Below are 25,198 nucleotides of genomic sequence, written 5' to 3'. Positions count from 1 at the left end.
CACATATAAACGCCTCGCTGCAAATAGCGCTGCAGACGCCGTACATATCTCATCCAAACTCGAATACCATCCAAACAGTAAATTCGGACCCGAGCCGGAGTTTGAGCGTGCAGGAAGAAGGGAAGAAGAAGAAGGATCGGAATAGGAGGTGGCGTGGCCACTTCGCGAGATTTACTGTAAACTGCAAAGAGTCCCGAGCGAAGCGTTCCTAAACATAAACATGAACGTGAACGGATGGATGGCATAGCTTCTTTGTCTCGACTCTCGAGCGAGCGCGAGCGCAGGCGTCTTGTGTGGCGCATATTTGGGCCGTACGTGTAGCGTATGTGTAAGTGTGGATTATTGGGTTATTTTTCGCATTCGCCATACGGTCCTCCGAAAGTGTTTACGAGGAACATAATGGACTGTGATTATCGTGAGTGTGTATGTAGTCGGGCGGGCAAGTGTTGCAGTGCAACGGCCCTCTCTGCAACGAATGATGTGATTGGTACTGAATACTTCCCAGGACCCACGAGCTCGGGATCCGGACCATGGATTGCACGAGATATCGATGGAGAAAAGTGTGGGGAACGGACGCGTGGAATGGCCGAAATCCGGATTTGGGACTCGAATGGGATCGACAGAATGGGATGACCGGGAATTCGGAGGGGATATGTAGAGGGACAACCGAGGAGAGGCAAAGCTGGACATACGTACCGAGGGGAGTGCTCAAGTTTGTGGATCCAACTGGCTGGCGTGGGGATCAACACGGTTACTTGCATTGAACGTGGAGTTTCCACTTGGACAGAGAAAAAGCGAGGAGGATGACGTTCTTCGGGGTCGTCGAAGGGATTGGAAATGCGAGAGGTATCGAAGGGGATTGGTGGGAGGTATGACCGAGTATCGTGATGAAGGAGGCACGGAAGGAGGCAAGGAAGAGGATGCAGGCCTTGTATGACGAGGAGGACAGTCAGATGGCGTTGGAGAGTGGCCGGGAGAGTTGGAGGTCTGGTCACATTCAAGGAACTGGAGATGACGAAGGCCAGGAACGGTGAACGCAGAGGCGGTCAGTGTGCTTACGTGAGCGAGCGCGCGGTCGGCAGTCGCCTTTACTTGCGCCTGTGGCCGCGCCTTTGCTTGCCCGAGTTCGCCCTCGTCGTCGAGCACGGCCATGGACAGACCTTTGGGGCCGCGCATGCCGTCCTACCACCGTTCCCCGCCACCGCCAGCCAACGACCGCGAACGCAACGACGCCTTCTCCTCCATCTTCGGCAGACCGTCCGCGTCGCACCACCAGCCCCAGGCGGGTTCCATCCACTACTCCCCCTCCGTCCGCTCCAACTTCCACGGCCAGCAGCAGCCGCAGCCGCAACAACAGCAGCCGCAACAGCCAGCGTACCCGTACCCGACACAGCACCAGTACCAGCAGCCGGCCCAGGTCGACTATCGGCAGTCCTACCTCGCTCCCTATCCCAACCAGCACCAGCAGCCCTATCTGCATCCCCAGCCGCCACAGAACAACAGGCAGTCGTACTACGCCGCACCGTCCCCTCAGCCGTCCCAGTACGCCTACCAGAGCTATCCACCGCCCTACAGAGGCCAGCCCTACGCCCATCTCACCTCCCCCTCCGTCCACACCCAGTCCATAACCAGCAACCACAACCCCGGCATCATCGTCCCACAGCCAGACCCACCCCCAGACGCCAGCCTCGAGTCCCTCACCCGCGCAGGTCTTACTCCCGCACAGGCGTACCAGGCTCAGGTCTACCTCAACAGTCCCATCGGCCAGCAGCAGAACAGATACAGCCCCGCATCGTCCAGCATCCATCACGGAGACTCCCCTCCCCACGTGCCCTCAATCGCCACAGACAACGGTCGGCTAGGCATTGATTTCGACTCGGACAGCCCGACGACCACAAACGGTGACGGATCCTGGCAGAACGACTCGTATTACTCGCGTGGTGCGTTTTCTCCTCTCTTTTTTTTCTCGTCTTGGCCTCCGAGTCTTCTCCGACCATGTTCGGTCCTTCTTCGTCTTGTACATGACCCTTGCCCGTCGCCATCGGCGCATTGCGTGGCCCCGGAGCTTGCCTCTCTTCTGGCGTGCTCTGCACTCCCGCTGGACGCCCAAGTACACACCAAGCGGCTCCTCAAAGTGTATCACCGGAATCCTGGGATGAGTGAGACGCGCCACATCAAGCCTGCTGGCGGTCGGAGGCCTTGCTGCTTTAAACTAGACGCTCATAGATCCCCAATGTGGCGAGGAATGACGCCCCTCACGAAAGGGTTGCCATGTGTATTCAATTTGCACTCACAGTCCGCATAAGCCACTCGTCATCTTCTCAGCGTCGTTGCCACCCTCCAGGTCCCGTATCCGTGTTGCCTCACTTTCCCGGGACCCGTACGGGCGGGAAGAAACAAGTCGATGACGTCGCATTGGTCGTCACCCCGTTCCTGTTCTAGTACTTATCTCGCTATGGAATATAAAGACGCATGCTCTCGAGCACGATTTACACGCCTTCCTTTGGGCTGCACACCCTTCACTTTACCTCTCTATCGAGACGGAACAAAAAACCAAAATGCTTACAGTTCTCTCTCTCCTAGGAAACCAATCACTAGGAGCGCAGGGTTACTATCAGTCCCAGCAACAGTACCAGCCCGATGCCGCTTCGCTCCGTTCCTCGACCGGTTCCGACCTCGTGGCATCCTCTTCTCGGCCATACCCCCTCCAGCTCGACACCGCACGGCTCAACGCACCACAGCACCAACAGGCCGTAGGCGCCTCTCCAGCCTCCTCGAACTTCGTCGACATCTCTACCAACCCTTCGACCGCCACCTCCGCCTCGACCGCCGCCGCCGCCGCTCCCACTACAGCGACCACGAACGGCTCAAGACGCTCTTCTGACTCTTCACGCTCGAGACCTGGTGTGCTCCTCCTTCGTGATCGTTCTTCCGCAGATCGGACTCGGTCGATGTCCGTAGGTCAGGGCCGAGCGGCAGAAGCGGCCGTAGGGCCAGGTTTACCCTCACCTACGCCTTCCGCGCGAGCGAGCCAGAAACCGACGCTCCCTCCGCTCCCTGGGTCGAGCTCTATCATCTCCACAAACACGCTCAACTCCTCCTCAAACACCGCACGCCCACATTCCTCCCATTCACATCCCCACCATCCAAAATCCGACAAACCACGACGGACGCCAATCGTCTACCCCGCGCTGCTCTCCCGCGTCGCCGAGGCGTTCCGGGCGCGGATTCAGCTCATGGATCGCGTGAAGGATGGGCTGACGTACAAGGAGGCGTTCGACGGACGACAGGCGGTGGACAAGATCGCGTATATCATCAAGACGACGGATCGGAATTTGGCGCTGTTGCTCGGCCGGGCGTTGGACGCGCAGAAGTTCTTTCATGCGGTGACTTATGATCATCGCCTACGGGACTCGGCGACGGACGTGTATCAGTTCCAGACGCGCTTGCCGAGCCCGTTCACGAGCGGGGAGTTGGCAGGTTTAGGAGACAATGGAGGCGGGAGCGGCGTGAATGGGGAAGGGGAAGGAGACGGGGGGAGCGTGGAGGGGACGACGGTCGTGGGTGGCTCTGTGAGGACGACGACGAACGCGCAGAGACCAGGGTCGACCGTGACGGGTGGGAGCTCGTCGCCTTCGAACGAGATCGGCGGCTTGCCGCCTACTTCGGCCACTACGACGACCACCAACACGAGCACGAACGACGGCTCGGTCTCGCCTGCGCTCTCTGCCGATGCGCACCCTACGATGCTCGTGGACGCGCATTTTCCGTCGACGTCGTCTACGAAACCTTCGAGGGCGCGGAGCACGGTAGGCTCCATCCATCATAATAACACCCACCATCACGGCGCGAGCGTCGTCGCCGGTGATTCACACACGCCCTCGACATTGACAGACGATTCCTCGCCACTCCCCACCGGCGTCTTCACCCTCCTCACGGACTGCTACTCGCCCACATGCTCACGCGACCGGCTCTGCTACTCGATAACCTGTCCCCGGCGGCTCGAACAGCAGGCACGATTGAATATGAAGCCGCAGCCGGGGTTGAAGAAGGAGATGAGCAGGGAGAGTCTGGGAGAATTGGTCGAGCCGGGGTTGTTGTGGATCCATAGCGTGCCGCAGGAGATTGTGAATTCGGTGAGCGATCAGGAGAAGAGGAGGCAGGAGGCGATTAATGAGGTTATTTATACGGAGAGGGATTTCGTGAGGGATATGGAGTATTTACGCGATGTGAGTCTTGTCCTATTGCTACTGCTCTCCACGGCCGCAAAGGAACTCACCGTCTCCACCCATACAGCTCTGGATCGCCCCACTGAGGACACTCGACATCATCCCCGAACCGCGCCGGTCCGACTTCATCGAACAAGTCTTCTGGAACATCCACGACATCATAGCCGTGAACACGCGTCTGCGGGACGCGCTCAACAAGCGACAGAAGTCGTACGCCGTCGTGGAGAGCGTGACGGATATTTTTGCGGAGATGGTGCCGCATTTCGCACCGTTCGTGAGTTATGGGGCGCATCAGCTGTATGGGAAGTATGAGTTTGAGAAGGAGAAGAGTTCGAATGCGGCGTTTGCGCAGTTTGTTGAGGTGCGTGTGTGCGTCGTCGTGTGTGTGTTTGGGCTAACTCTCGGATCCCTGTTCTGTAATTCGTTCTGGGTTGGACTTGGAATTCGCACAACAGGAAACCGAACGTCGCCCCGAATCGCGCAAACTCGAACTAAACGGCTACCTCACGAAACCGACCACCCGTCTCGCGCGCTACCCGCTCTTGCTCGAGGCCGTGCTGAAGCAGACGCCGGCGGACCACCCGGACAAGGAGCGGATACCGAAGGTCGTCGCGATGGTCCGCGAGTTTTTGGCAGAGGTGAATCTGCAGACGGGCAGGGCGGAGAATAGGTTCAATTTGTTGCAGTTGGATCAGCAGTTGGTGTTTAGGCCTGGGGAACAGGTGGTGAGTCCCTTTTTTTTGTTTCTTTTTCTTGTCCCACCGAGATCGGGAGGAGGTCTTTGTGGTTTTGGTGCTATTTTTCTGAGGGCTTTTCTTTTTACTTCCCTCTGTGTGTTTTCATTACGGTGGGTTGGGATTATAGGACTTGCGGTTGAAGGAGGAAGGGAGAGAGTTGATTTACAAGGGAGCGTTGAACAGGAGAGGGACGGGTCAGGGGGATAGTGGAGAGTTGCAGGTGTTCTTGTTCGATCATGCGCTGCTCATGGTCAAGCAGAAGAGCAAGGGCGACCAGTACAAAGTCTACCGACGGGTGCGTTCCCTCTATCACTCCCCTCCACCTTTGACAGCACGACTAAAATAGCAGGATGCAGCCAATACCACTCGAACTCCTCTTCATCTCTACCCATGAGGAGCAGACCAATGGCTCCTCGAAGAACGGCACAGTCCGCCAAGCCCGGCTCGTCAAGCATAACAACTCGACGAGCACCGCCGGGACGTCCTCCGCCGTGACCGCGCACTCCGCGGCGGTCTCGAGCCTGAACCTGCCTTACCCTCCCCAAATACCGATCCAGGCGGAGCGGGGCGGGAAGAACTCGTTCGCGATCACGTTCGTGCATCTGGGAAGGAAGTACTACCAGATGACGCTGTACGCGAGCACGCTGGTGAGCCATAAGAAGTGGGTGGAGAATGTGACGAGGCAGCAGGAGGCGATGCGGGAGAGGAGCATGTTTTTTGAGATGGAGGCGTTGAATGAGGGGTTCTTTATTAGTCCTGGGAATGCGACGAATTGTGCGGCGCCGTTTAGTGAGTTTCTCTTCTCTTCTATGTTCCCGTTTCTGTATTTGGTGTTGGCATGTGCTGTGGTTTGAGGTGAGTTTGGTTTAGTGGGATGCTGATTATGGGTACATTGTAGATGGCGGACGGAAAGTGGTGTACGGTACCGACGACGGGGTGTACATCTCGGATCTGAGGGATCAGAATCGGGACCCTGTGAAGGTGCTTGCGCTCACTGACGTCGCACACGTCGATGTCCTGGACAACTACGGTCTCCTCATCGTGCTCTCCGGTTAGTTCCCTCTCGCCCTTTCGTTAACCTTCACCCTTCATCCCACAACTAATTCACCGTACCGACAAACGCATTCCTGTCTATCCTATTCAACAGAGGGCCAAGTGATCACATTCCCACTGGACGCGCTCGACCCGATGGATCCCACCGCTGGCCTGAAGCGTGCGAAGCGGATAGCGTCGCACACGTCGTTCTTCAAGACGGGGACGTGCATCGGCCGGACGTTCGTCTGCGTCGTCAAGACGAGTCCGCTCTCGAGTACGATCAAGATCCTGGAGCCGATCGATCAGAACGTGAGGGGGAGGAGTAAGCCGACGTTTAGGAAGCTGTTGCAGGGCGGGAACGATACGTTGAGGATATACAAGGTCTGTCCTTCCGCTCGACTTTCTCAAACACGCGCACAAAAGCTGATATGATGGGCTTTATAGGAATTTTATATCCCGGTCCAGTCAAGCTCGATACATTTCCTCAAGACGAAACTCTGTGTGGCTTGCGTTAATGGGTTTGAGATTATCGACCCGGAGACGTTGGACACCCAGGGTTTGCTCGATCCAGGTGATGAGAGCTTGGAGTTTGTGAGGCGGAGGGCGGATAATTTGAAGCCGAAGCCGATGGCGATCTATAGGATCGAAAACGAGTTTTTGTTGTGCTACGAAGGTGAGCACCTACACTAGATCGCGTCGACGAATGGGATGGGCGAGTCTGACTGGGTCGTGTATCGGAATTAGAGTTTGCGTTCTATATCAACCGGAACGGATGGCGGTCAAGAAGAGATTTCATGGTACACTGGGAAGGATCACCCACCGGATTCGGTGAGTGTTCATTCCCATTGTTCGCACTACTTCCAGTCTGATATATTTTACTCTCTCAGCTCTTCATTACCCTTACGTCCTCGCCTTCGAGCCTACCTTCGTCGAGATTCGCAACGTCGAAACAGGATCGATGTCCCAGATCATCCAAGGCAACGACCTCCGCTGTCTGTTCGCCGATACGCCACCCTCCGCGATCCACGCCGGCGCGGCGCGGGTCAACTCTGTGGGATCGATCAGCACTGGTGGCTACGGCCAACAGTCGGTCTATAATCCTTATGCTGCTCCCGGCATTGTGGGCCATCATCCGTATGCTCAGGCATCGTACGGTGGGGTTATGAGGGGCGGCGCACCGGGTATGTATGCTCAGCAGACAATGCCTGGACAGGTGCCAGTGTACATGGGGCAGCATGGGATGGGACAACATGGCATGCCGTCGCCGGTGCCTAGTCAGTCGTCGTCGAGGATGTCGCATCAGGCGAGTGGGCGGGACGAGATCATCATGGCGTCGGGTGATAGGATAATGACGCTGAGGATGGTACAGCCGGGCTGAGGACGGCATTGAGTGTGTTGATTCTCTCTATTTTTCGTTTTCTGTTCCGATGGTCAAGGAGGAGGATGGATGTGGATGGTCGTTTTGGTGCTTTTCTGTCGTCGAGTTTGTTGCTGTTTATTTGTTTTCTGTTCACTGTTTTTTCTTTCCTTTTCGCGAGGTGTTCTTGTTCTTTTTTGGTTGATTGATTACTTTATGGTTGCGACTCGTCCCGTTTCGTCTCGATACCGCTCGAAAGGGAGACTCCGTCATATCACCATCTGTTCTATTCTCTCTTCTCTAACTCTCTCTCTCTCTAACTCTCTCTTCATTTCCGCCTCTCCACGTCTCTTCGTTTCTCCATCTCATCTGTTCTCGCACTCATACATACATACATACAATTCTGCCCCAACCTAGCATCATTCACCCTCATCCATACACCGCACACATTATCTATATATCCTGCCTCTTCGAGCTCTCGCCCTTCCTTCCTTCCTTCCTTCCTTCTATCTCTTCCCTCTCTTCTTCTGCCCCATTTCCTCGTCTCCCCGTCTGCGTGCTTCTGTGTGCTCCTCCGCCCTTACTCTTGCCTCTCTCACTTTATCCTTGTCTTTTTTTTCCCATTTTCGTTTTTTTTCATTTGACTTATGTATTACGGCGTTCTTCTGTCTCTGTTACACTTCCTTTCCTTTCTCCGTCTCTCCTCTTTTCCTCTTTTTCTTTCTTTCTTTCTTTCTCATAGCTTGTCTTGCAGCAGCCACAGCAGCAGCGTCGTTATGTCAGTTAAAGTATACAAATACTTTTTTTTGACGTACATGAGTCGCAGTCGCAAGTTGGTGGTTAATGATTGTCAATGCTGAGTCTGCGTTGGACTCGGATTGAGATCTCAAAAAATACTTGTATCATTAAATAATCCACGGCAAGGTCATACGAGTGAGGACTGGGGTTTACATTAGTTATGAACTATAATGTGCGTGGTTCTCCTTCACGACGGAAGGGCAAGATCAAGAAGACTCGTCAGAGTTTTTATTCGAGAAGGTATCAATCTTTTTCCTTCGGGACCGGGCTCCTCGTAGATGAGGTCGAGCGTCCACTATTCGCCGAAGTACATTGCAACGGCCTAATTAGGAGGAAGACTGAAGTTGAACGCAAGTGAGAGGGTCACCATCCATGACACACGACATTTCATGCCCAAGCAAACCCGAAAATTCTCGCTCGTTCTCGATATCCGCTGCATCGACAGGGCCCTGGTCGCCTGCGAGGTCTTTCTCCGAGCCCTACTGTACCACAGGAAATTGACGCCCAGTGTTACATTCGTCGAATAAGCACGCGCTGGAATTATTTTTTTGCATGCTGGAAGGGCGTCTCCATGTCAACAAATCAGTCTATGTGCGATGAGCGACCTCAGGGCTCCTCAGGGCCATCAGTTTATTTTACCAGGGCCAGATACGTACACTGAGGATCCAGCCTCCAGCCAAGGTCTCAAGACTATGTAGTATCGTAACCTTAGTCCTCGTGTGGCGGTGAGACGGTACGTACCTTAGCCCGAGATTCGTTGTTGCCCATGACTCCGTCGAGAACGAGATCCACGTGCTCTTTGTCTCCTCCTTGAAGACTTGGACGTCTCGCACGCTCTCGTACGGCGAACTTCAGCCGTTACATTATGGAGAAGGACACGAGACCGGCGGGAGTGGATCTTAGATGGCGTACATATGCGACCTTAATTAAGTTATGTTGCTGGAGACTTAAGATATAGAAGATATAGGGGGCGCTTTGAAGAGGCGTGAAGAGGCCGATGTTGTTAGGAGTATATCAAAGCATGCTCAGGGGCTTGAGCATGTACTGGATGAATAGGGGTTATTTTGGCTGAGAGGACGTCGCGGTGAACGTTGCGCGAAATGCGATGTGGTGTTCGACCTGAGGACCGTAAGGAAAATGTCGACGCCGGCGAAATATCGGGCGGCGTTTGCGGGGACCTTGGCGAACAAGGAACGTACGGGACTTGCCGGAGCAGTATGTATCGGACAGGCCCATAAAGAAACGAATGAGTATGGACGCAATTATTTGGATAAACAGAGAAAGAGCGAGAGAAAGAGTATCGAGTACGTATATATGCAGGGATATGCGTACGCAGTTCGTGTTTCGACGAACCCTGCGAGGGAGGCGAGATGAGAACCGCAGTCGAGTAGCAGCGTGGTGTGCAGCGTTCGAAAGGGCTTCTGAATCCACTGGGTCAAAGCCATCATCGCGTAAGTATAAAGTAGCTCTCCACAACAACTCGCACTTCGCTTAGAGAGACGAGCGCAGCAGGGAACGAATTCGAACACAATACGAAACATACCTACGGGAACTCGCTGTCAGGTGGTGGAGCCGCACCGGTTGAGAGCGACGAGCGTGTCCCCCTTCCTCGCCAACATCCACGAAGAGTTGTTAATTTATTTGTAGTAGGCTAGATACGGCAAACATTGGCGCCGACACACCTGGATGAAAGATATGCACACCTCTTGGCAACGACATCATGGCATTGCAGCATTGAACACTGACGGGTTTTTGTGCAGTAAATCGAGCTGAAGCGAAGAGCAAGAGAAGGGCGACGATTGGGTGGAACTGCACGGCTTACTTCTGTGGATTCGGACGACGAGGGTGGTTGGGATGAGGATGCCAAGAGTGCTTGGCACGTCCGGCAGGGGTTGGACGAATTAGGCGGGGGGCGGGAATTGGGAATTGGGCGTCGCCTCTTGTTGTCGCCGTCGTGGTCGACCAGCTCCCTTCTTTCTCTCTCCCTCCACCTTCTCCTCGTCCCGTCCGGCCTTCGAGCCCCCACCGTCACTCTTTCTACACCCACATTCTCTCGAATACCCCACCAGCTATACCTATCCCGACACCCACCTTTTTTTTCCATTCGTCTACATACCGTTCTTTCTTATCATCATCACCATGAAGCTCTCCGCTCTCGCCGCTCTTTTGCCCTTCGTCGCCCTCGCTGCTGCCCACGAGGGACACGCTAACCACGCCCGCCTCGCAAAGCGTCAAGCCGCGTCCTCCTCCGCATCTACCTCCGCCGCTGCATCCTCCTCCTCTGCTGCCGCCTCTTCCTCCGCCGCCTCAGCCTCGTCGCCCGCATCCACCGGTGCGACGTCCACCAGCGCTGCTGCCAGCGGCTCATCCACCACCGCGGCTGCCTCTGGCACCGCTGCCGCTGCTGCGTCGACCGTCACGGGCATGACGACTTTCCCGCTCAGCGAGCTCACGTCCGGCATGGTCTCGCAGGCGACTATGTCCCTCACCACGACGTATTCTCCCGGCGCGACGCCTCCCATCCAAGGAGCTCCTGCTCTTCCTACTGCTTGTGCGTCTCGTTTCGTGTCCATCATTTAGTATCTATGACTGAGAAACCGTTGCTATGTAGTCGTCTTCAACTCCGCGGACTGGCCCGCCCAGGACAAAGTTCCCGACACCAGTGCGTTTCCTTCCCTCCTTTCGTCTTATTTTCACCATACTGATGCTCGATGTTATCATCCAGGCTCGGACGAAGTCCAGCAATGGCTGAAAGAACTCGACGGGTTCGATATCCCAGACTGGGACCCGACCGTCGACGGAACCTGCGCGTCCGACCCGACCTCGAGCGGAGAGGCCAAGGACCGCGGCTGGTGGACGTGTGGTGGATACACCCGCGAGACCGATATCGTCGCTTGTCCTGACCCGCTCACCTGGGGTGTCAGTTTCGATGACGGGCCCGGTCCTTATACCCAGTGCGTTTTTCTTTCAGATAGTAGGTTGATGGAGATGGAGATGGGTTACTGACTGGTGGTGCTGATGGTACAGGGAGCTTCTCGATTACTTGAACACGGAGAACCTCCTCGCGACGTTCTTCGTCGTTGGCTCGCGTGTCATTGAGCGTCCGAGCGTGCTCATCGAGGAGTACATGACCGGCAACGAGATCTCCGTCCACACCTGGTCCCACCCCGTACGTTTACATCTCTTCGACCTCCGTTCCTATGACTAACTTCTACTGTATCACAGCACCTCACCTCCCTCACCACCGAAGAAATCGTCGCCGAACTCGGCTGGACCCGCAAAGCCATCCAAACCGTCCTCGGCGTCACACCCACAACCATGCGTCCCCCTTACGGCGACATCGACGACCGCGTCCGCGCCATTTCCCTCGCTATGGGTATGGTGCCCATCATCTGGACGCGCACCGACGAGGCCGGCCAATTCGACACGAACGACTGGAAGGTCGCGGGTGGGCTTGTCACCGGCCCGGACTCGTTCGCGACGTTCGAGGCGATCTTGGGTAATGCGAGCACGATGGATACGGGGTTCATCGTGCTTGAACATGATTTGTATGCGGTTACTGTGGACCTTGCGATTGGGTATACGCTCAGCGCGGCGCTGACGCATGACCCTGCGTTTACCGTGAGTTTCCTCATCTCCTTGCATAGAATGGAATTTGGAGTGCTGAAAATAAAATGGGTGGGGTTTTGTACATAGATCAAGCCGATTGGGAACTGCTCGAAGATCCCCGCTACGAACATGTATGCGGAAACAAACACGAACACGTCATTCCCGTACTCGAACTCGACGAGCTCAGCGGCGAGCGTGAGCTCGAACTCGGGTAACTCTTCGTCTTCGTCGAACTCGACGAGCGGGGCGTTGCCTGCTGTGCTTGGAGGCGCGAGTGGGGTCGTGGGGTTGGCGGTGGGCGTGGTGGTCGCTGGGATGCATGCGATGTTTGTTTGAGATTCGAGGCTGGAGATGGATGGGGATGATGTGGTTGGGGATGATGTGGATAATGTGCATCGACGTAGTATATAGTAGGACTTGCTCGACTTACTTACTTCTTGCTTTAGCTTTGAGCTTTGAGCTTTGGACGGACCCTTGATTGACATTTGACAACGAGTTTTCTCTCCTACCACCGTGGAGGAAGACGATATAAGCCTGATGCGGCGGCTGCGATAGGATAGGATAGTAGTGGCGTTACAGTAACGAACGACTAGCACTGTTCTTCTTCTTGGTTTTCTTTCTCTTCTTCACAACCCACCCTTTCTACCACCCGAGTTCACACCCACCCACTCCCTTCCTCTTCTACCCTTCCCCCCCCTCCCGATTGACTCAAAAGTCCTTTCTACCTTTGACAGCCTTCACACAATCAGCGATTATCAACCTGCAATTTACAATCCCAGAATGCGCATGCGTCTTCGTCTTCGTTTCCTTTTTATTCCACCACCACATTTTTTTATTTCATTCCACCCATCTGAGTCCTTGTCGTACATTTACATCATGATCTAGAACACCTATTAGCTCGTTTTTGACAGCCAGCCTACTAGAACTGGTCGGTTATGGAGTACTGAGTGCTGAGCGCTGAGCCGAGGGACGTGATAATTGATTTGACTGGCTTGTTTGGAGACTGAGTGTTGAGGCATGTGAAGCTCAGGACTGGGATACGTATGTTTGAGATCCTTGAAGGGTAGTCCCACCGGTACCGTGAGAACCAGCTTTGAATCCGGTCGCGAACACGAGGTGGAAGGATGCTCGCAGAAGGTCATGAGCCAATCACAAAGCTTGATCCTATTTACGTAAGTCAGGCAGCCGAGCGAGGGGGCCTGGACCGTGGGAGCCATGGACAAGCGTTGCCGGAGACCTGACGCGAATGCGGCTGACGGAGAAACTTGGGAACGGGCGACGAGCGGGATGAGACAGGCCGAGGGAAATGGGTGGGATATATACACATGTACTTAGTGGACGGCCTGTTTGTTTCGTTCGTCGGCACATACTCACTCAACACAACGCAAGACTCATCCAACGAAAGCAAAAGATTGGTGAGCGAGAAGGCTCCGTAAGCGTGGGTATCTGTACGTATCGAAGGCTTCAGATTGTTGAACGAGCGCACGCGACCTTCGTCATCTTCTTTCATCTCCAGCTCATCACACTACAGGCCCTGTCCTAGCGCGGCCAGAGCGTGTCCCCAACGACTCTTGTCCATACATACATTCATACTTGCAGCTCTTCGGCCGCACAACATCCATCTAACATTCAATACCTACTAGCTCCACCACTATTCCTACAAACCCTTGTACAAAACCCCCACCCTCACTCTCCACCTTCATACTCGCATCCGCATCCACATCCACGATGAGCCCCTCCTCATCCTCACCCGCCCCTCGTTTCCCCGCGCCCGCACCTCCACCCACCCCCACCCGCTCCCATTCCTGGCCCTCCGCCGAACCCGGCCCCGGCCCCAGCACCTCTCTCAATCTCAATCTCAATCTCAACCTCAATTTAAACCTAGGCCTGAAAATGGGCACGTCAAGGATAATCGGGTCGTTGAAAAGGTCGTTTAGCACGAAGAGTCAGGTGGCGAAGGAGGGTGCTGGACTGGTTAGTTTTTTCTTCCTTGTCTCTCGTCTATCATCCCGTTCAAGTGACTGATCCATCGTCGTGTGCGCCCTCTCAGACTCGGCGGCATCGTCCCTCCGCGTCCTATCACGAGCACGGCCACGCCCCCGATACCTTCCTCTCCTCCTCTCCCTCCTCCTCCTCATCCACCGCAGCGCCCACCGTCTCCCAAATCGCAATGGGCCTCCACCTCTCCCGCACCCCGCACATCCCCTCACGCCTCGAACCCTACACATCCCCACACCACCCTCACCGCCTCCACCACCATCATCCCCACCCTCAGCACACTCGTCATCAACATCATCAACATCATAACCCCGGCCTGACCAAATTCTCAAACGCGAGCTGGGCCTCGCGTCCGCCCGCTCGTGTTCGACAACGTCACTCCTATCCATCTCCTGCCCCTTCTGCACCTGCTGGTGGAGTCGATAGTCATCATTATGTCAACCCACCGAATGTGCGCCACGCCTCAGATTCGACCGTCCGCCAGAGTCAGAGCATCAGCAAGAATACTGGATCGAAGACCCAATCCCAGTCCACCTCCCCACACGCGCACGCACATCCACACCCTCCTCCGCCCTCCCGCTCCGCCATGAAAAAACGGCCGTCGCCCATCTCCGTCTCCGTTCCTTCTCTCTCCCCACACCCTCACGACGACCGAGAGCAAGACCGAGAACAAGACCACTCAGACCGAACACTAACCTCCACCCCGGCCTCGTCCTCCCTCTCCGGCTCGCTCACGACGCTCGAGAGCGTCATGTCCGGTACGACCGCGACGTCGTATACGTTTCCTGGTTCTGGGACGCCTACTACACCTACCACCTCACTCGATGGTACCGTCAAACAGGCGGGCTTGGTCGGGAAACTGGGACTTTCGAGGTTTTTGGGTGTTAGGGGTGGCGCGGGTGGTGCGGGTGGCGCGGGTAGGATGGGAATGAGCGCGTTAGAAGAAATGAGGGCGAGGGACGGGAAGAGGGGGGATAGGAATGGGAGTGAGGGAAGTTTGAGCGTTGGGGGGGTTAGTCAATCGCCTTCGCCTTCGACGATGACTAGTGCTAGTACGAGCACGGGGGTGAGGAAGGCTGTGAGGTTCCATTTCGTGGATGTGCAGGGGGGAGAGGTGGGTGGGAGAGGTGGGTGTGGAGACGTGATTTATGGTTAGGCGGGGGAACTGGGGAAGGGAAATAAAGTGAGTGTAGGTTTGTTCTGTTTTGTTTGTGTGTATGATCATCGCGATACCCGGTTCTCCGTTTGCTGCCTGTTGTACATCTGCCATCATCTTCTCATCTTCTCATTTTTGGTTGTTTGTTTGGTTGTTTCGCTCGCTCGTTTTCGCTTTTGGTTTTCGATTTTTCGGATGAACTCGACCTGCTTGCTTATTCGCGAGTTTCACCTCCTCTCCCGTTCTTTTTCGTGCTTTTCGTGCTTTTTTTTTTTTTGGTTGGTTGGCTGGTTTCTAGCTTCACATTCTCTCACAGTATTGACCTACGCGCACGCCTGCATGTCACGATCGAACTGTTAACGTTAACGTTAGGTTGATGTTTATGTTGTTCGTCGGTTTTTGCGTCTCTTCGCATCTTCGCCGCACTTGCATTTTTGCATCCTCCATGTTTGCACATCTTCGCATTCTTACGCACTTACATCTTTTCGCATTTCTTCGCATTCTTCGCACGTTCTACAGTCTACAGTCTAAAGTCTACACTTCCCCGCAATACGCAATAGCAATAGCAATAGCACTCTTCATCTTCATTCTTCATCGAACTATGAACTATGCAATGCAATGCACAGTGATTCCGAACTATGCACAATTGACACTGCTAACAGAGTTGTCTCCTGTCTGGACTCGGACGCACGAATCGTTCACGTTCACGTTCACGTCTATGCATGTATGCATTACAAAATAACAGCAACAGACTTCTGGAATCTGCATGGCTAGTCCAGATTTACAAGATTCTCCCTTCAAATATCCGTGCTGCAGTCTAACTTAGGTCGAAGGAAGGTTAACTTCAGAGCGCGCTCAACTTGGGGGAGGAGCTTATTTGGTCTTGTTATGATCAGAGGTCATAGACACCGCGTACATCGGCCCGGTTCGTTGCGCGGCAACAAGGCGGTCTCATGTCGTGGACTGCATTATGCATATGAGAAACGACTCGTACTTGTATCGGTCTGATCCAGAGCCGTAGTCGTAGTCGTAGTCGGGAGCGTTGAGCATAGAAAGGCGTTGGATGGACCGCAGTACTTATATGGTGGGTGAAGAAGGGACATGATCATGATATCGGTGATAATTTACAACAGCGAGAACGGTAGGGATCGAAAGGTACAGGGGGAAAGAAGGAAAGAAGGAAAGAAGGAAAGAAAGAAAGAAAGAAAGAAAATGTCTAAACCAAGCGAACGTCCATCCATTCGTCCATTCGTCCATGAGATCTCCGTTGAGAAGTAAGATTTTAGTTTTACCAGAACGCACACCTAGCAAATCCCAATTAACCGCAAAAGTCAGTGTCGATCCTTCACAGGGACAGCCGACGGAAGACGTACCATCCAGAGAAACACTGGCACAGATTCTCGAGCGACGTCGCCTGGAGGATGAGCTTGTCGACCTGTTGCTGGACGTTCAGCACCACGTCCGGGTTGAAGTCTCGGCCTGGAATACACGCATGATCAGCAATGGAAACCGTGGAAACAGCGAATGGAAGGAAAGGAAAGAGGGGAGTACGCACCAGTCAGCTTGTTTTGCACCCTGTTGTACACCGCGAGCGCACGCTCGTTCCGGTTCTCTTGCGCCTCTGTGGCAAGGAACAATAATTTTAGAATGTTGCGGTTGGAGTGGTATGAACATAGAGAAACGAACCGTTCAAGATATCGTTCTCGTCCGCCTTCAGCTTCCTCGTCGGACCCTGCGGATACGCCGTCACCTTCGCCAACTCCGCCGTCCGTGTCGCGTCCGATCCTACAACAATCACAATAAAAGCACGTCGCCCATTAGTCCAAGAAGACGGACACGGAGAAAAAGGGACTGAGAGTCGCACCGTTGAGTCGCCGACTGTCGACGTCTGTGGGCATCAGTCTCCAGTTGATGAGAGGGTCGTAGACGAAGGCTTCGAGGACGGCCATGAGCGATTCTTTGTTCTCCCGAAGCACGGTCATCGTGATCTCGCACGTATTCCTGAAGCTACCCTCGATACCGCTGACCTACAACCATCACGTCACGTCGAAAAGAAAAAGTCAGCATCCACCGACAAAGAGAAAAAAAAACCGCCACGACGCACCTCCATCGCATGCGTCAACATCCTCGTCAACCTAAACGGAATCTTCTCCGGGAACTTCTCTCTATGCATCGCGACCTCAAAACAGTCTCCGAAATCGATATGCACCACCTTGCCCGTCTTGCGCTCCAGCATCAAGTTGGATGGATGCCGGTCGCCGAGCCCGAGGATGTGGCCGACCATGCTGTTCACGGCGAGCGAGCGGGTGTAGGTCGCGCGCCGCTCGAGCCAGTGCTCGGAGTTGACGGATTTGAGCCAGAGGACGCGATAGAGGTCTTGGCCGGTCGTGTTTTCGAGTGCGTATTCGAAGACTTCGATCTTTTGGAGGAGCATGAGGATTTCGTAGTCGGGTGCCATCTAGAAAAGGGGACACGGTGAGTGAGATTACGGTCGAAACGGAGCAGGCCACGTACTTGAAGCATGAGTCGGTACTCGATATTGAGCAAGACCTTTCTCGACTCTCGGTAGTCTCTGACAAGAACGTGAAGCGTGTCGCTGTCTTGCACCCAACCTAACAATCCAGCGTGCGGGCCCAATGGAATGACAGGGTAACGCTGTATGTGCAGCCGGCGTTTGAAGCTCTGAGTATCGACCGAGAGCAAGGTATTGACGAGACCGTAGAACTGCATGACCCGCTCGTCTTGACGGAGATCCTCGTGACCTGAGAAAGGCATCAGAGTCAATACGCTGATTGAGCGGATTGACAGATTCGTCCTTACCTTTGAGAACATATTGGTAGTCTTTACCGTCGCTCCCCTTCAAAGAGAGACGACGCGGTCGTTGTTTCGAAGCGATGACGGTCAACTTGGTCGCGAAGCTCATGATCTTGATGACAGGCTTGCTGCTCTGGTATGTTCCTGTGGCGTAAATGACAACGTGAGAAACGAACGTTACGAGCCACCGACGCGTGGACGACTTACCGGGCACGGCGAGCTCGAGGTTCCGTGCCTGTAGCAACGCAGGCGAGACGTACTGGAGGTCCAGTGTAGTCAGCTGAGGCAATTGCTTCTCGACCTTCTTGAAGACCTATTGCAAGGGATGAGCCACTTTTGATTGATAGTTACACAAAGACGAGACTTACTGCGAAATAGAGCTCCCAGGCAGCGTCAAGGTCCTTAATTTCGCCATACCTGCGGTAGCGACGACATGACTCGCGGGCCTCCGCCAGTTCACGACCGAACACTTGTGCGAATGACGTCTCTCGTGCTGTCGTCGGACCTTGCTCAAGCAAATCGTGCAAGGGGTCCAGGGCCGAGATCATGCCCTCTGGATTATGCTCCGCAAAGTACAGTCGAGATGCTTCTTCAAGACGCTCATGCCACAACTCGTGCCAGAGGATGGCGACACGGATGAGTTCCTGACTAACGAGCAAAGCCTACAGGGATGTTAGTCAGGATGTTGTGGTTTGATTTCAGAGGAGAAACCGTTACCTGTTCGACGATGACCGGACTATGTTCGCGCATCCTCTCCATGATGTCAATAGCTTCCTTCTTCCGGGCGGCACTTGAGGACTTGGATGCGACGGTCAAGGGATAGATCAGGGCTTGTGGATGATGCTTTCCGACATCGGTGAGGAGGTTGGTGATGTTCCGTCTAATATTGGCACTGGGTGTTTGGATACGAGCGATGATCTTAGAAGCAGTGGTTCAGTCTCTTGCTAGGTCCAGGTCATACAACAACTGTGGACACACCTGAGGGATTACATCCAGCCATGTGTCGATCTCGACACTACCAAAACCACTGGTCATCGCATGGCTGACCTCGTCGTGCGCACCGAACTTGAACCATAGCGTGAGGAGTCTCAGGGTATCCTGTAAGGCGTTCTCGTTGCGTAGGGAGATGGAACGGAAGAAGCCTGAAGACACGAGATCAGTCAATGGAAGCTGAGGCTAGCGATCATCTACGAACCTTGCACAGCCGGTACTATGTGCGGTATCAGTGCACTCCCAGAGAGGTCGTGAGTCCTCGTCTCGGCCTGGTGGGTCAAATGGCCCACGTATTCGAAGTTGGCCAAAGCCCATGTGTGCCAGGCCTTATACCAGTTCGGGTCATAGTGTGTGGCTAGGAGGTAGGAGTGGAGGATATCCTTGACGTTCCGCTACATAAGGCTCATTTTAGTGACAGCACGAATACATTCGACAATAGTACGACTCACGGTAGCCCAGTTGTCTTGAACCTCCATCTGCCACTCGCCCAGCTTGAAGTAACATCTAGCCAAGAGGCACGATAGCTCGTCTAGCTGTTGCTTAGGGACTGCTGACCGCTGGCCGCGTTCTGAACTCTCTGATTGCAGATCCCTGGACAAGCTCTCCGAGAATCGGCGAAGGAACGGCAAACTCTCTTCCCTGGAACCCGAGGCCCACATATACTTCAGTTGTGCGTAAACAACGTCCGGGGGCGCTTTCAAATGCTGCTCGAGCACATATCAGTATATCTCGACGTTCTAGCCGTGTCAAACAAACACTCACCCTCTCTTGCGACAGCAACGAATTGATTGTCTTCTCCGCAAGCTGCATCCGCTCGGACTTGCGGCAAAGATTGGCGAATTTAATCCACATTACAGGATCATCCTCAGGGCTGAGAACGAGCGTGCGAACTTGGAGTATACGCTGCCAGACTTCCACATCGGGCTGACAGCCTTGCAGCCTGAGAAAGATGCACGCGGATCAGCCTGGGAGTCGCATCCACGCACAAGGTAGAACAACGTAAGACAGTCCTTCTTACCTTTTCATCCAGGTCTTCTTGATGGTCTGTTGCCTTTCAGGCTGATCGGCATACTGCTTGTAGTTAATGATCTCCTCAAGTTCGGAGAGCATCTGTGCCCGGACCATGGTGCTGTAACGTACAATCAACGTCGTTCGGTCAAACTCCGACAGGTCTCGGTGAGAAAAGAAGGAAGGATGTGACTCAACTTGTAAGATCGGCCGTAGCCTTCACCCACGAGTGAGGTAAGCTCCAGATCCAGCAAATCCCGAGTCTTGGTGATGTGAGCGAGCGCTTTGGGGAACTGGTTTTGATGCACGGAGAGAATGGCGCGGTAGAATGACCGGTCAGAAGAATCCGGCTTCATGGTCGCGATATAATCGTCCATGGAGTCCCAGTCATTGAGCGACCAAGCTGCTGCTGCTGCCATGGGGGCAATCTCTCGTCTTTCCTCGTGATTCGCATTCGACCAGTTTTCTTCGACTTGCGTCGCGAGCAGGTCCCATTCTCCAAGCGCGTGGTAACACTTCATCCTTCCGATAGCAACCTCTGGGGAGTTTGGTTCATCCTTGGATTTCTGGTCGTACGTCGTCAGTGCCTCATTCCATCGACCGAGACGCTCATACCACTCCTCATGCTTGGTGACGTCGTACTGTTCACGAGCGATAAGCAGAGTTCCCCAGGCAGCATCGTGCTGCTGAAGCTTTGTGTTGATGTTGATGAGTGCTTCGATGATCTGGGGAGACGTTTCAGAGAAGAACTCGAGCTCCTTGTAATGGAGAGCTTTCGCGTATGCATGATATCTCAGAGCATATTCTCCGAGCGTACTGTTGTCGATGGGCAAACGTTGGTCTTCGTGCTCCATGAACTCGCAAAGGTTAAGAAGGCGGTGGATGAGATCCGATGGCGTCGTCGGGGAAGTGATAGCGAACTCTATAGCACGGACGAGATCCTCCTATAGTACGGAATGAGAACGCACTCGGAGCACGTGAAGTCAACGGACATACCTGATACTGCTCATAAAGCTCTCTCCAACAAGAGATAAATGCAGCGTTAAACAGCTCCTTTGCAAGAGGCGGATGCAAGTCGACCAGAGTCATGCAAGCGCGCAGAGCATGGGACGGCGACTCTTTCATGAACTCGACCGAAATGCGATGCATCCACTCTATCCAATCATCCCTCGTGGAGACCTGCGAGGTGTCCCAGGCTTGCTTGAGGTGCTGCTGGTTCACCATCATCCTAGCGGCTTCAGCGGGAGCAGAAAACTCGGGTGCTTTGTTGCTTTCGTTCATGCTGCAAGACAAAATCGTCAGTCATAGTAAAAGAGCTGAAGTTGTACATGACTGACATTAGTTCCAAGGTCCCGAGTTCTTGAGGCAGTCGCTCGCCGTTCAGCAATTTGGTGACGAGGTTATCATATCGTGGGTGAACGACCTTCTGACGGAGAACAGCCTGGCGAGATGAAGTTAGAGTCAGTTACCGTGTGGTAATTCGCATCAGCGACTTTGCTCACCTTGTTAATCGTCGGCACAAAGATAGCGAAGTCTGATCCCAGTTGCAACAGCAGCGAACACAGCGTATCCATAACGGCCATCTTCAACTCATTATTCGATGAGCCCAAGACCCTCACAAGTGGGTGAATGATCCTCGACGCATGGTCCGAAAAGTTGACTCGACTGCTCAACCCGTCGATTGTTACAATTGCCCTCTTGCGTAACGCAGTTGGCGCGTCTGCTCTCTCGTAAGTTTTCACGATGATAGGAATGACGAGATGGAGGTATTCCTCGATGTTCGCTCCGAAGGTCAAGAAGGCGTCGAAGATCTTGATCTGGGTATTCGAGCGCTTGTCGTTGAGGTCGCCGTCGAAGACTTTGAGGACGAGGGGAAGGATCATAGGGAGGAATGGCTTGAACTCCGCATCAAGCGCTTTTCCGAGAGCCTCGATGAGAGAGACTAGAGGAAGTTGGACAGAGGTGTTCTCCCAAAGCTCAGTGACAAGGTTGAAGATCTCGGGCGTGTAGTTCCGGACGTGTTGCTTGATGATACCAACGAGGATAGCGAGCTGTTGAAGATGGAAGTCCTGCGAGCGAGCTGCGTTCCGGGTTACGTTCGCAAAGGCTGGTATGATCTGGAAGAATGATTACTCAGAAAGTTGAACAGCATTCATAGTACTTGCGACTCGCCTGGGGGAGGAAGGTGACACACTTCAGACCTTGCGTCTTGAAGATCGACATGATAGCCTCGATGACTGAGTGATGGTAGCTGCTGAGGGATGCATCCTTGAGAACTCCCAACAAAGAGTTGATGACGACCGTCTGATAATAGTCGTCAGATGCGGAGGAAGTCGTATACGAGAGGTTTATAGCCTCTGCAGCAGGGGCAGCAGACTCGTTCGGAGACTCTTCGTCGGGCTTGGTCTACGAGGTTAAAGACTCAGTATAAGCATAGCATTTGGCGGGCACAGAATCTGTTTACCTTGCGTCTGTATGGATCCAATGCACCCAGGATCCCCAATACCTTGATGACCTCGCGCCTGACTGTCTGTGTCGGCTCCGTCTTCAAGATTCTGCTTAGCACGGGCAACAACTGGGGATACTCCAAAAGAGGCTGTATCACATAGCCCGTACTCGAGCACACCTGACCCAGTGTATGCAGTGCCGCATCCCTTTTCGAAATCGAAGAGTCAGACAATTTCCCGATGATGATTTCCATGAGTTCCGGGATGTGTGGCACGACATCCTCGCCACCGACACAGGTCAGTTCACCGATACACATAAGAACGTTGGCGGCGACAGTGGCGTTGCTGTCATTGGCTTTCTGGAGGAGTACACGGAGCATGGGAAGGGCGTATGGCTTGATGAGACGTTGGGTGGCGCTAACAAGAAGCGTGAGTAGATGGGTGCATTCCTCGCGATTGCGCCTATGATATCAAGTCAGCTCAGAGTACAAAGAAAAGACAACTGTGGATACGGACATGACGGTCGAGTATTCCAGCTCAGTAAGAAGCTGAATCAGAGCCTTGCGAAGTGACGGCATGACATATGCCGGATTGTGCGTAGCCAATCGTCCGATGAGGCCTACAGCCGTCTCTCGGTTCTGGAAAACCTCGTCGTTGAGAGCGATGAATAACGATCGAACATTCTCCGCCTGAGCAAGATGCTTGTCGAACTGCTCATGTAATGACGAGAGCACGGTCTGTCGAATCGTTGGGTCTGACACCATGTAAAGGAACCGTTCAGTATGTGCTAATGCGAAGAAGTGAATGAAGTACAAACCAGGATCGGCGATACCGACAGTCAACAGCTTGTCAAGTACGTCGCTAATGATTTCTATCGAGTGATTACTACCCTGATAGCAGATGGAGTCTCGTGCAAATACACGACAACATGTCAATGCCGCAGCCCTTCGCACTTCAGGATGGTCCTCCTCCAAATACGGCAAAGCACAGTTCCGCACGAACTCATTAAGAACATGGCCTGAGTAAAAAAGTATCAGTAATAATTCACATTCTCAGTCAGAAAACATACCGCTGAAGTCAAATGAGCCCAACGTATTGAGTGCAAGTGTGATCAACTCTGGACTCTTTGTGGTCCCGGCATTCTATCATAATATTTAGGTGGCTACCAAAGTAAAGGTGAAAGAGAGTCATACCTGGGCACCGTTCAATTCTCTCGTAGCCGCAGAATTGTCACGGACAAGTGTCGGTGGTGCGCCCAACGGTTTGTAAACCTGACCGCTCAGAATGACGGATAGGAGGTCCAGTAGCTTGTCTTCGGGAAACATTGAGCATGCTATGAACCTATCCAATAGCGAAAACACACACCTTGGATGGTCTTCAGCAGAGGCGGAATATGGCGTGCGATGGCGACCAAAGCCTGCCTGAGTGGCTCACTAAGACCACATTTGAACATCAAATCGAGCTGATCATGGAGGAGCTTCGTCAAATTAGGGCCGACCGCAGACGCGAGCATGCCAACACATTGAAACATAGGTTCCTCGGAAGGAGCTTTCTTTCTGTGGACTGCGATATGAGTACAATGGTAAAGAAGAGAGGATAGTCGACTGACCCCCTATTCTCTAGGCCTGATTTGATCTGAGCCATGATATTTTCGAGGAAAGGCTTCATGTCGCTTCCGACCGCTGTAGCAACGTGGCCAATGGCAATAAAGGCTAGAAATCATATCCATTAGCTATGTTCATGCTGAGAGCTGCTCAGTATTTACCGAACGACCGTTCCGTAGGCTTCTGGAGTTGATCAAGAAGGTGTGCCATAGCTTTGTGTAAGAAATGCTCGGAGAACGTCTGCGTATCGTACCCTGAAAGGGTAGGAATGAGGGTAATGACCATCTTGCGCACAAGGACATCGCGAGAGTTCTTGAAACGGATGATCTGCTCGGCAGTGTCGAGAAAGCCTTCCTTCATGAACTGTTCACGAGTCAGGAGGTGGTCTCTTAGACTATACTGAAAGGGTTCTTACCATGCCACCATGAAGCAGGAGTTCGCGGAAAGTGAGTAGTGATCCATGGATGACTTCCGGTGCGGCAGTCTTGAGTCCAAGCTGAGCGTCTTGTAACACCTTGTACAAGAACCGACTAGGCGCCTGTCGCTCCCTATGGGTCACAATCTCCAAACAAGCCGCAAGAAGCTCTGCTGCAGCTTCTCGTACGATGACGCGTGAGTCACGAAGTGGAATCAAGATCTTCTCGAAAACGAGGTCGATGTGGGTGTGGAAGTAGGTGGGGCTGTTCCGTGCGAGCTCCTTGAGGATGAGAACACCCGCATAACGGCCTGGCTCTTGTTTGTCTCCTTGCAGTAGTCCGATAGCAGCAGGCACCTCGTAGTCCATGAAGCGATCACCAAATGCAGAACCGCCTATCTCGGCAATATGACCCAGAGTTTTTGAAGCTGCAAGCATGACATAGATGTCCGCGTCGGGCAGAACGGACTTGACATAGTTGTAGTACCGGAAGAGGTTTTGTTTGGACTCGATGCTTTCTTCATCGTTGACATCAAGCAAGTGGTCTGATCCATAGTTCAGAGCAATGATGTTATGCTGTTGGGAACACACGCACCTATGGCCAACAGACCTCCCAACTTCTCCACACTTGTATTGCCATGTACGAGCTCGAATAGACTCTTGTTTATTTGGTCGTCCCAGAGTTTTGCGGCAGCGTCTGAGGGCAGTTCGAGCACACGAACAGATACCTATTTCGATCTGTCAGTAATATGAACATGAATTGTACAAAGTAAGATTGGGCAGACATAATGACGGAGCTCTTGAGCGGACTGGAGTCGCGTCTCGGGACTCTTGCTCTTGAGTCCCTGGAATATAGAAATCAACAAGTCCGACTGGGTTGCCATACTCGTAGCCAATGACTTAGAGAGCTCCTAAGAGCCTCGGATCACAGAGTCCTGAGACGAGTGGGCCAGAGACGGGATGAGATAGTTAGCAGATGGTGTGCGTAGAAGACGGTA

The 25,198-nt window shown here is 53.6% G+C and overlaps 4 protein-coding genes across 4 annotated transcripts; 3 read left to right on the top strand and 1 right to left on the bottom strand.

The window, feature by feature from the left end:
• Positions 1–1,482: 1,482 nt before the first annotated feature.
• Positions 1,483–7,975, top strand: STEHIDRAFT_147343 (CNH-domain-containing protein). Its single transcript, XM_007304443.1, has 11 exons — positions 1,483–1,940; positions 2,584–4,229; positions 4,297–4,590; positions 4,685–4,954; positions 5,094–5,261; positions 5,323–5,755; positions 5,865–6,017; positions 6,114–6,382; positions 6,446–6,674; positions 6,746–6,829; positions 6,889–7,975. The coding sequence occupies exons 2-11, from the start codon at positions 2,952–2,954 to the stop codon at positions 7,377–7,379; spliced, it is 3,669 nt and encodes a 1,222-aa protein (XP_007304505.1). The 5' UTR covers positions 1,483–1,940; positions 2,584–2,951; the 3' UTR covers positions 7,380–7,975.
• A 2,605-nt stretch (positions 7,976–10,580) lies between these two features.
• Positions 10,581–12,101, top strand: STEHIDRAFT_57276 (uncharacterized protein; the record flags this gene model as incomplete). The annotated part of the gene is made up of 6 exons (XM_007303905.1): positions 10,581–10,707; positions 10,768–10,818; positions 10,882–11,114; positions 11,188–11,325; positions 11,382–11,777; positions 11,853–12,101. The coding sequence occupies 6 exons, from the start codon at positions 10,581–10,583 to the stop codon at positions 12,099–12,101; spliced, it is 1,194 nt and encodes a 397-aa protein (XP_007303967.1).
• A 2,158-nt stretch (positions 12,102–14,259) lies between these two features.
• STEHIDRAFT_147340 (uncharacterized protein) lies at positions 14,260–15,463 on the top strand. Its single transcript, XM_007304442.1, has one exon. The coding sequence runs from the start codon at positions 14,350–14,352 to the stop codon at positions 14,917–14,919; it is 570 nt and encodes a 189-aa protein (XP_007304504.1). The 5' UTR covers positions 14,260–14,349; the 3' UTR covers positions 14,920–15,463.
• Positions 15,464–16,008: 545 nt separating this feature from the next.
• On the bottom strand, positions 16,009–25,182 carry STEHIDRAFT_121732 (atypical/PIKK/FRAP protein kinase). The gene is made up of 32 exons (XM_007304441.1): positions 24,986–25,182; positions 24,796–24,928; positions 24,201–24,745; positions 23,947–24,148; positions 23,791–23,893; positions 23,547–23,737; positions 23,375–23,493; positions 23,251–23,323; positions 22,999–23,199; positions 22,698–22,935; positions 22,199–22,643; positions 21,907–22,140; positions 21,237–21,851; positions 21,072–21,175; positions 20,731–21,016; positions 19,933–20,678; positions 19,745–19,855; positions 19,489–19,666; positions 19,176–19,430; positions 18,929–19,118; positions 18,712–18,875; positions 18,451–18,651; positions 18,102–18,395; positions 17,941–18,046; positions 17,740–17,877; positions 17,434–17,681; positions 17,024–17,377; positions 16,784–16,946; positions 16,606–16,704; positions 16,475–16,540; positions 16,293–16,398; positions 16,009–16,223 (listed from the first exon to the last, which is right to left on the bottom strand). Exons 1-32 carry the CDS (start codon positions 25,082–25,084, stop codon positions 16,208–16,210), a joined length of 7,023 nt encoding a protein of 2,340 aa, XP_007304503.1. The 5' UTR covers positions 25,085–25,182; the 3' UTR covers positions 16,009–16,207.
• Positions 25,183–25,198: the final 16 nt, after the last annotated feature.

The sequence above is a fragment of the Stereum hirsutum genome (assembly GCF_000264905.1).
Source record: "Stereum hirsutum FP-91666 SS1 unplaced genomic scaffold STEHIscaffold_7, whole genome shotgun sequence".
NCBI lineage: Eukaryota > Fungi > Basidiomycota > Agaricomycetes > Russulales > Stereaceae > Stereum > Stereum hirsutum.
The sequence above is the reverse complement of the archived record's forward strand: the minus strand, read 5'-3'. Positions and strand labels throughout refer to the sequence as shown.

What these genes read in the sequence shown, in the direction of transcription:
- STEHIDRAFT_147343 (XM_007304443.1), top strand. Translation starts at nt 2,952, where the DNA reads ATGTCCGTAGGTCAGGGCCGAGCGGCAGAAGCGGCCGTAGGGCCAGGT. An exon ending in TTAGGCCTGGGGAACAGGTG is followed by an intron (nt 4,955 to 5,093) that starts GTGAGTCCCTTT and finishes TTGGGATTATAG; the next exon opens with GACTTGCGGTTGAAGGAGGA. An exon ending in AGTACAAAGTCTACCGACGG is followed by an intron (nt 5,262 to 5,322) that starts GTGCGTTCCCTC and finishes AGCAGGATGCAG; the next exon opens with CCAATACCACTCGAACTCCT.
- STEHIDRAFT_147340 (XM_007304442.1), top strand. Translation starts at nt 14,350, where the DNA reads ATGAAAAAACGGCCGTCGCCCATCTCCGTCTCCGTTCCTTCTCTCTCC.
- STEHIDRAFT_121732 (XM_007304441.1), bottom strand. Translation starts at nt 25,084, where the DNA reads ATGGCAACCCAGTCGGACTTGTTGATTTCTATATTCCAGGGACTCAAG. An exon ending in GGGCTCATTTGACTTCAGCG is followed by an intron (nt 23,200 to 23,250) that starts GTATGTTTTCTG and finishes TTTTTTACTCAG; the next exon opens with GCCATGTTCTTAATGAGTTC. An exon ending in TTCAAGACAACTGGGCTACC is followed by an intron (nt 19,119 to 19,175) that starts GTGAGTCGTACT and finishes AGCCTTATGTAG; the next exon opens with CGGAACGTCAAGGATATCCT.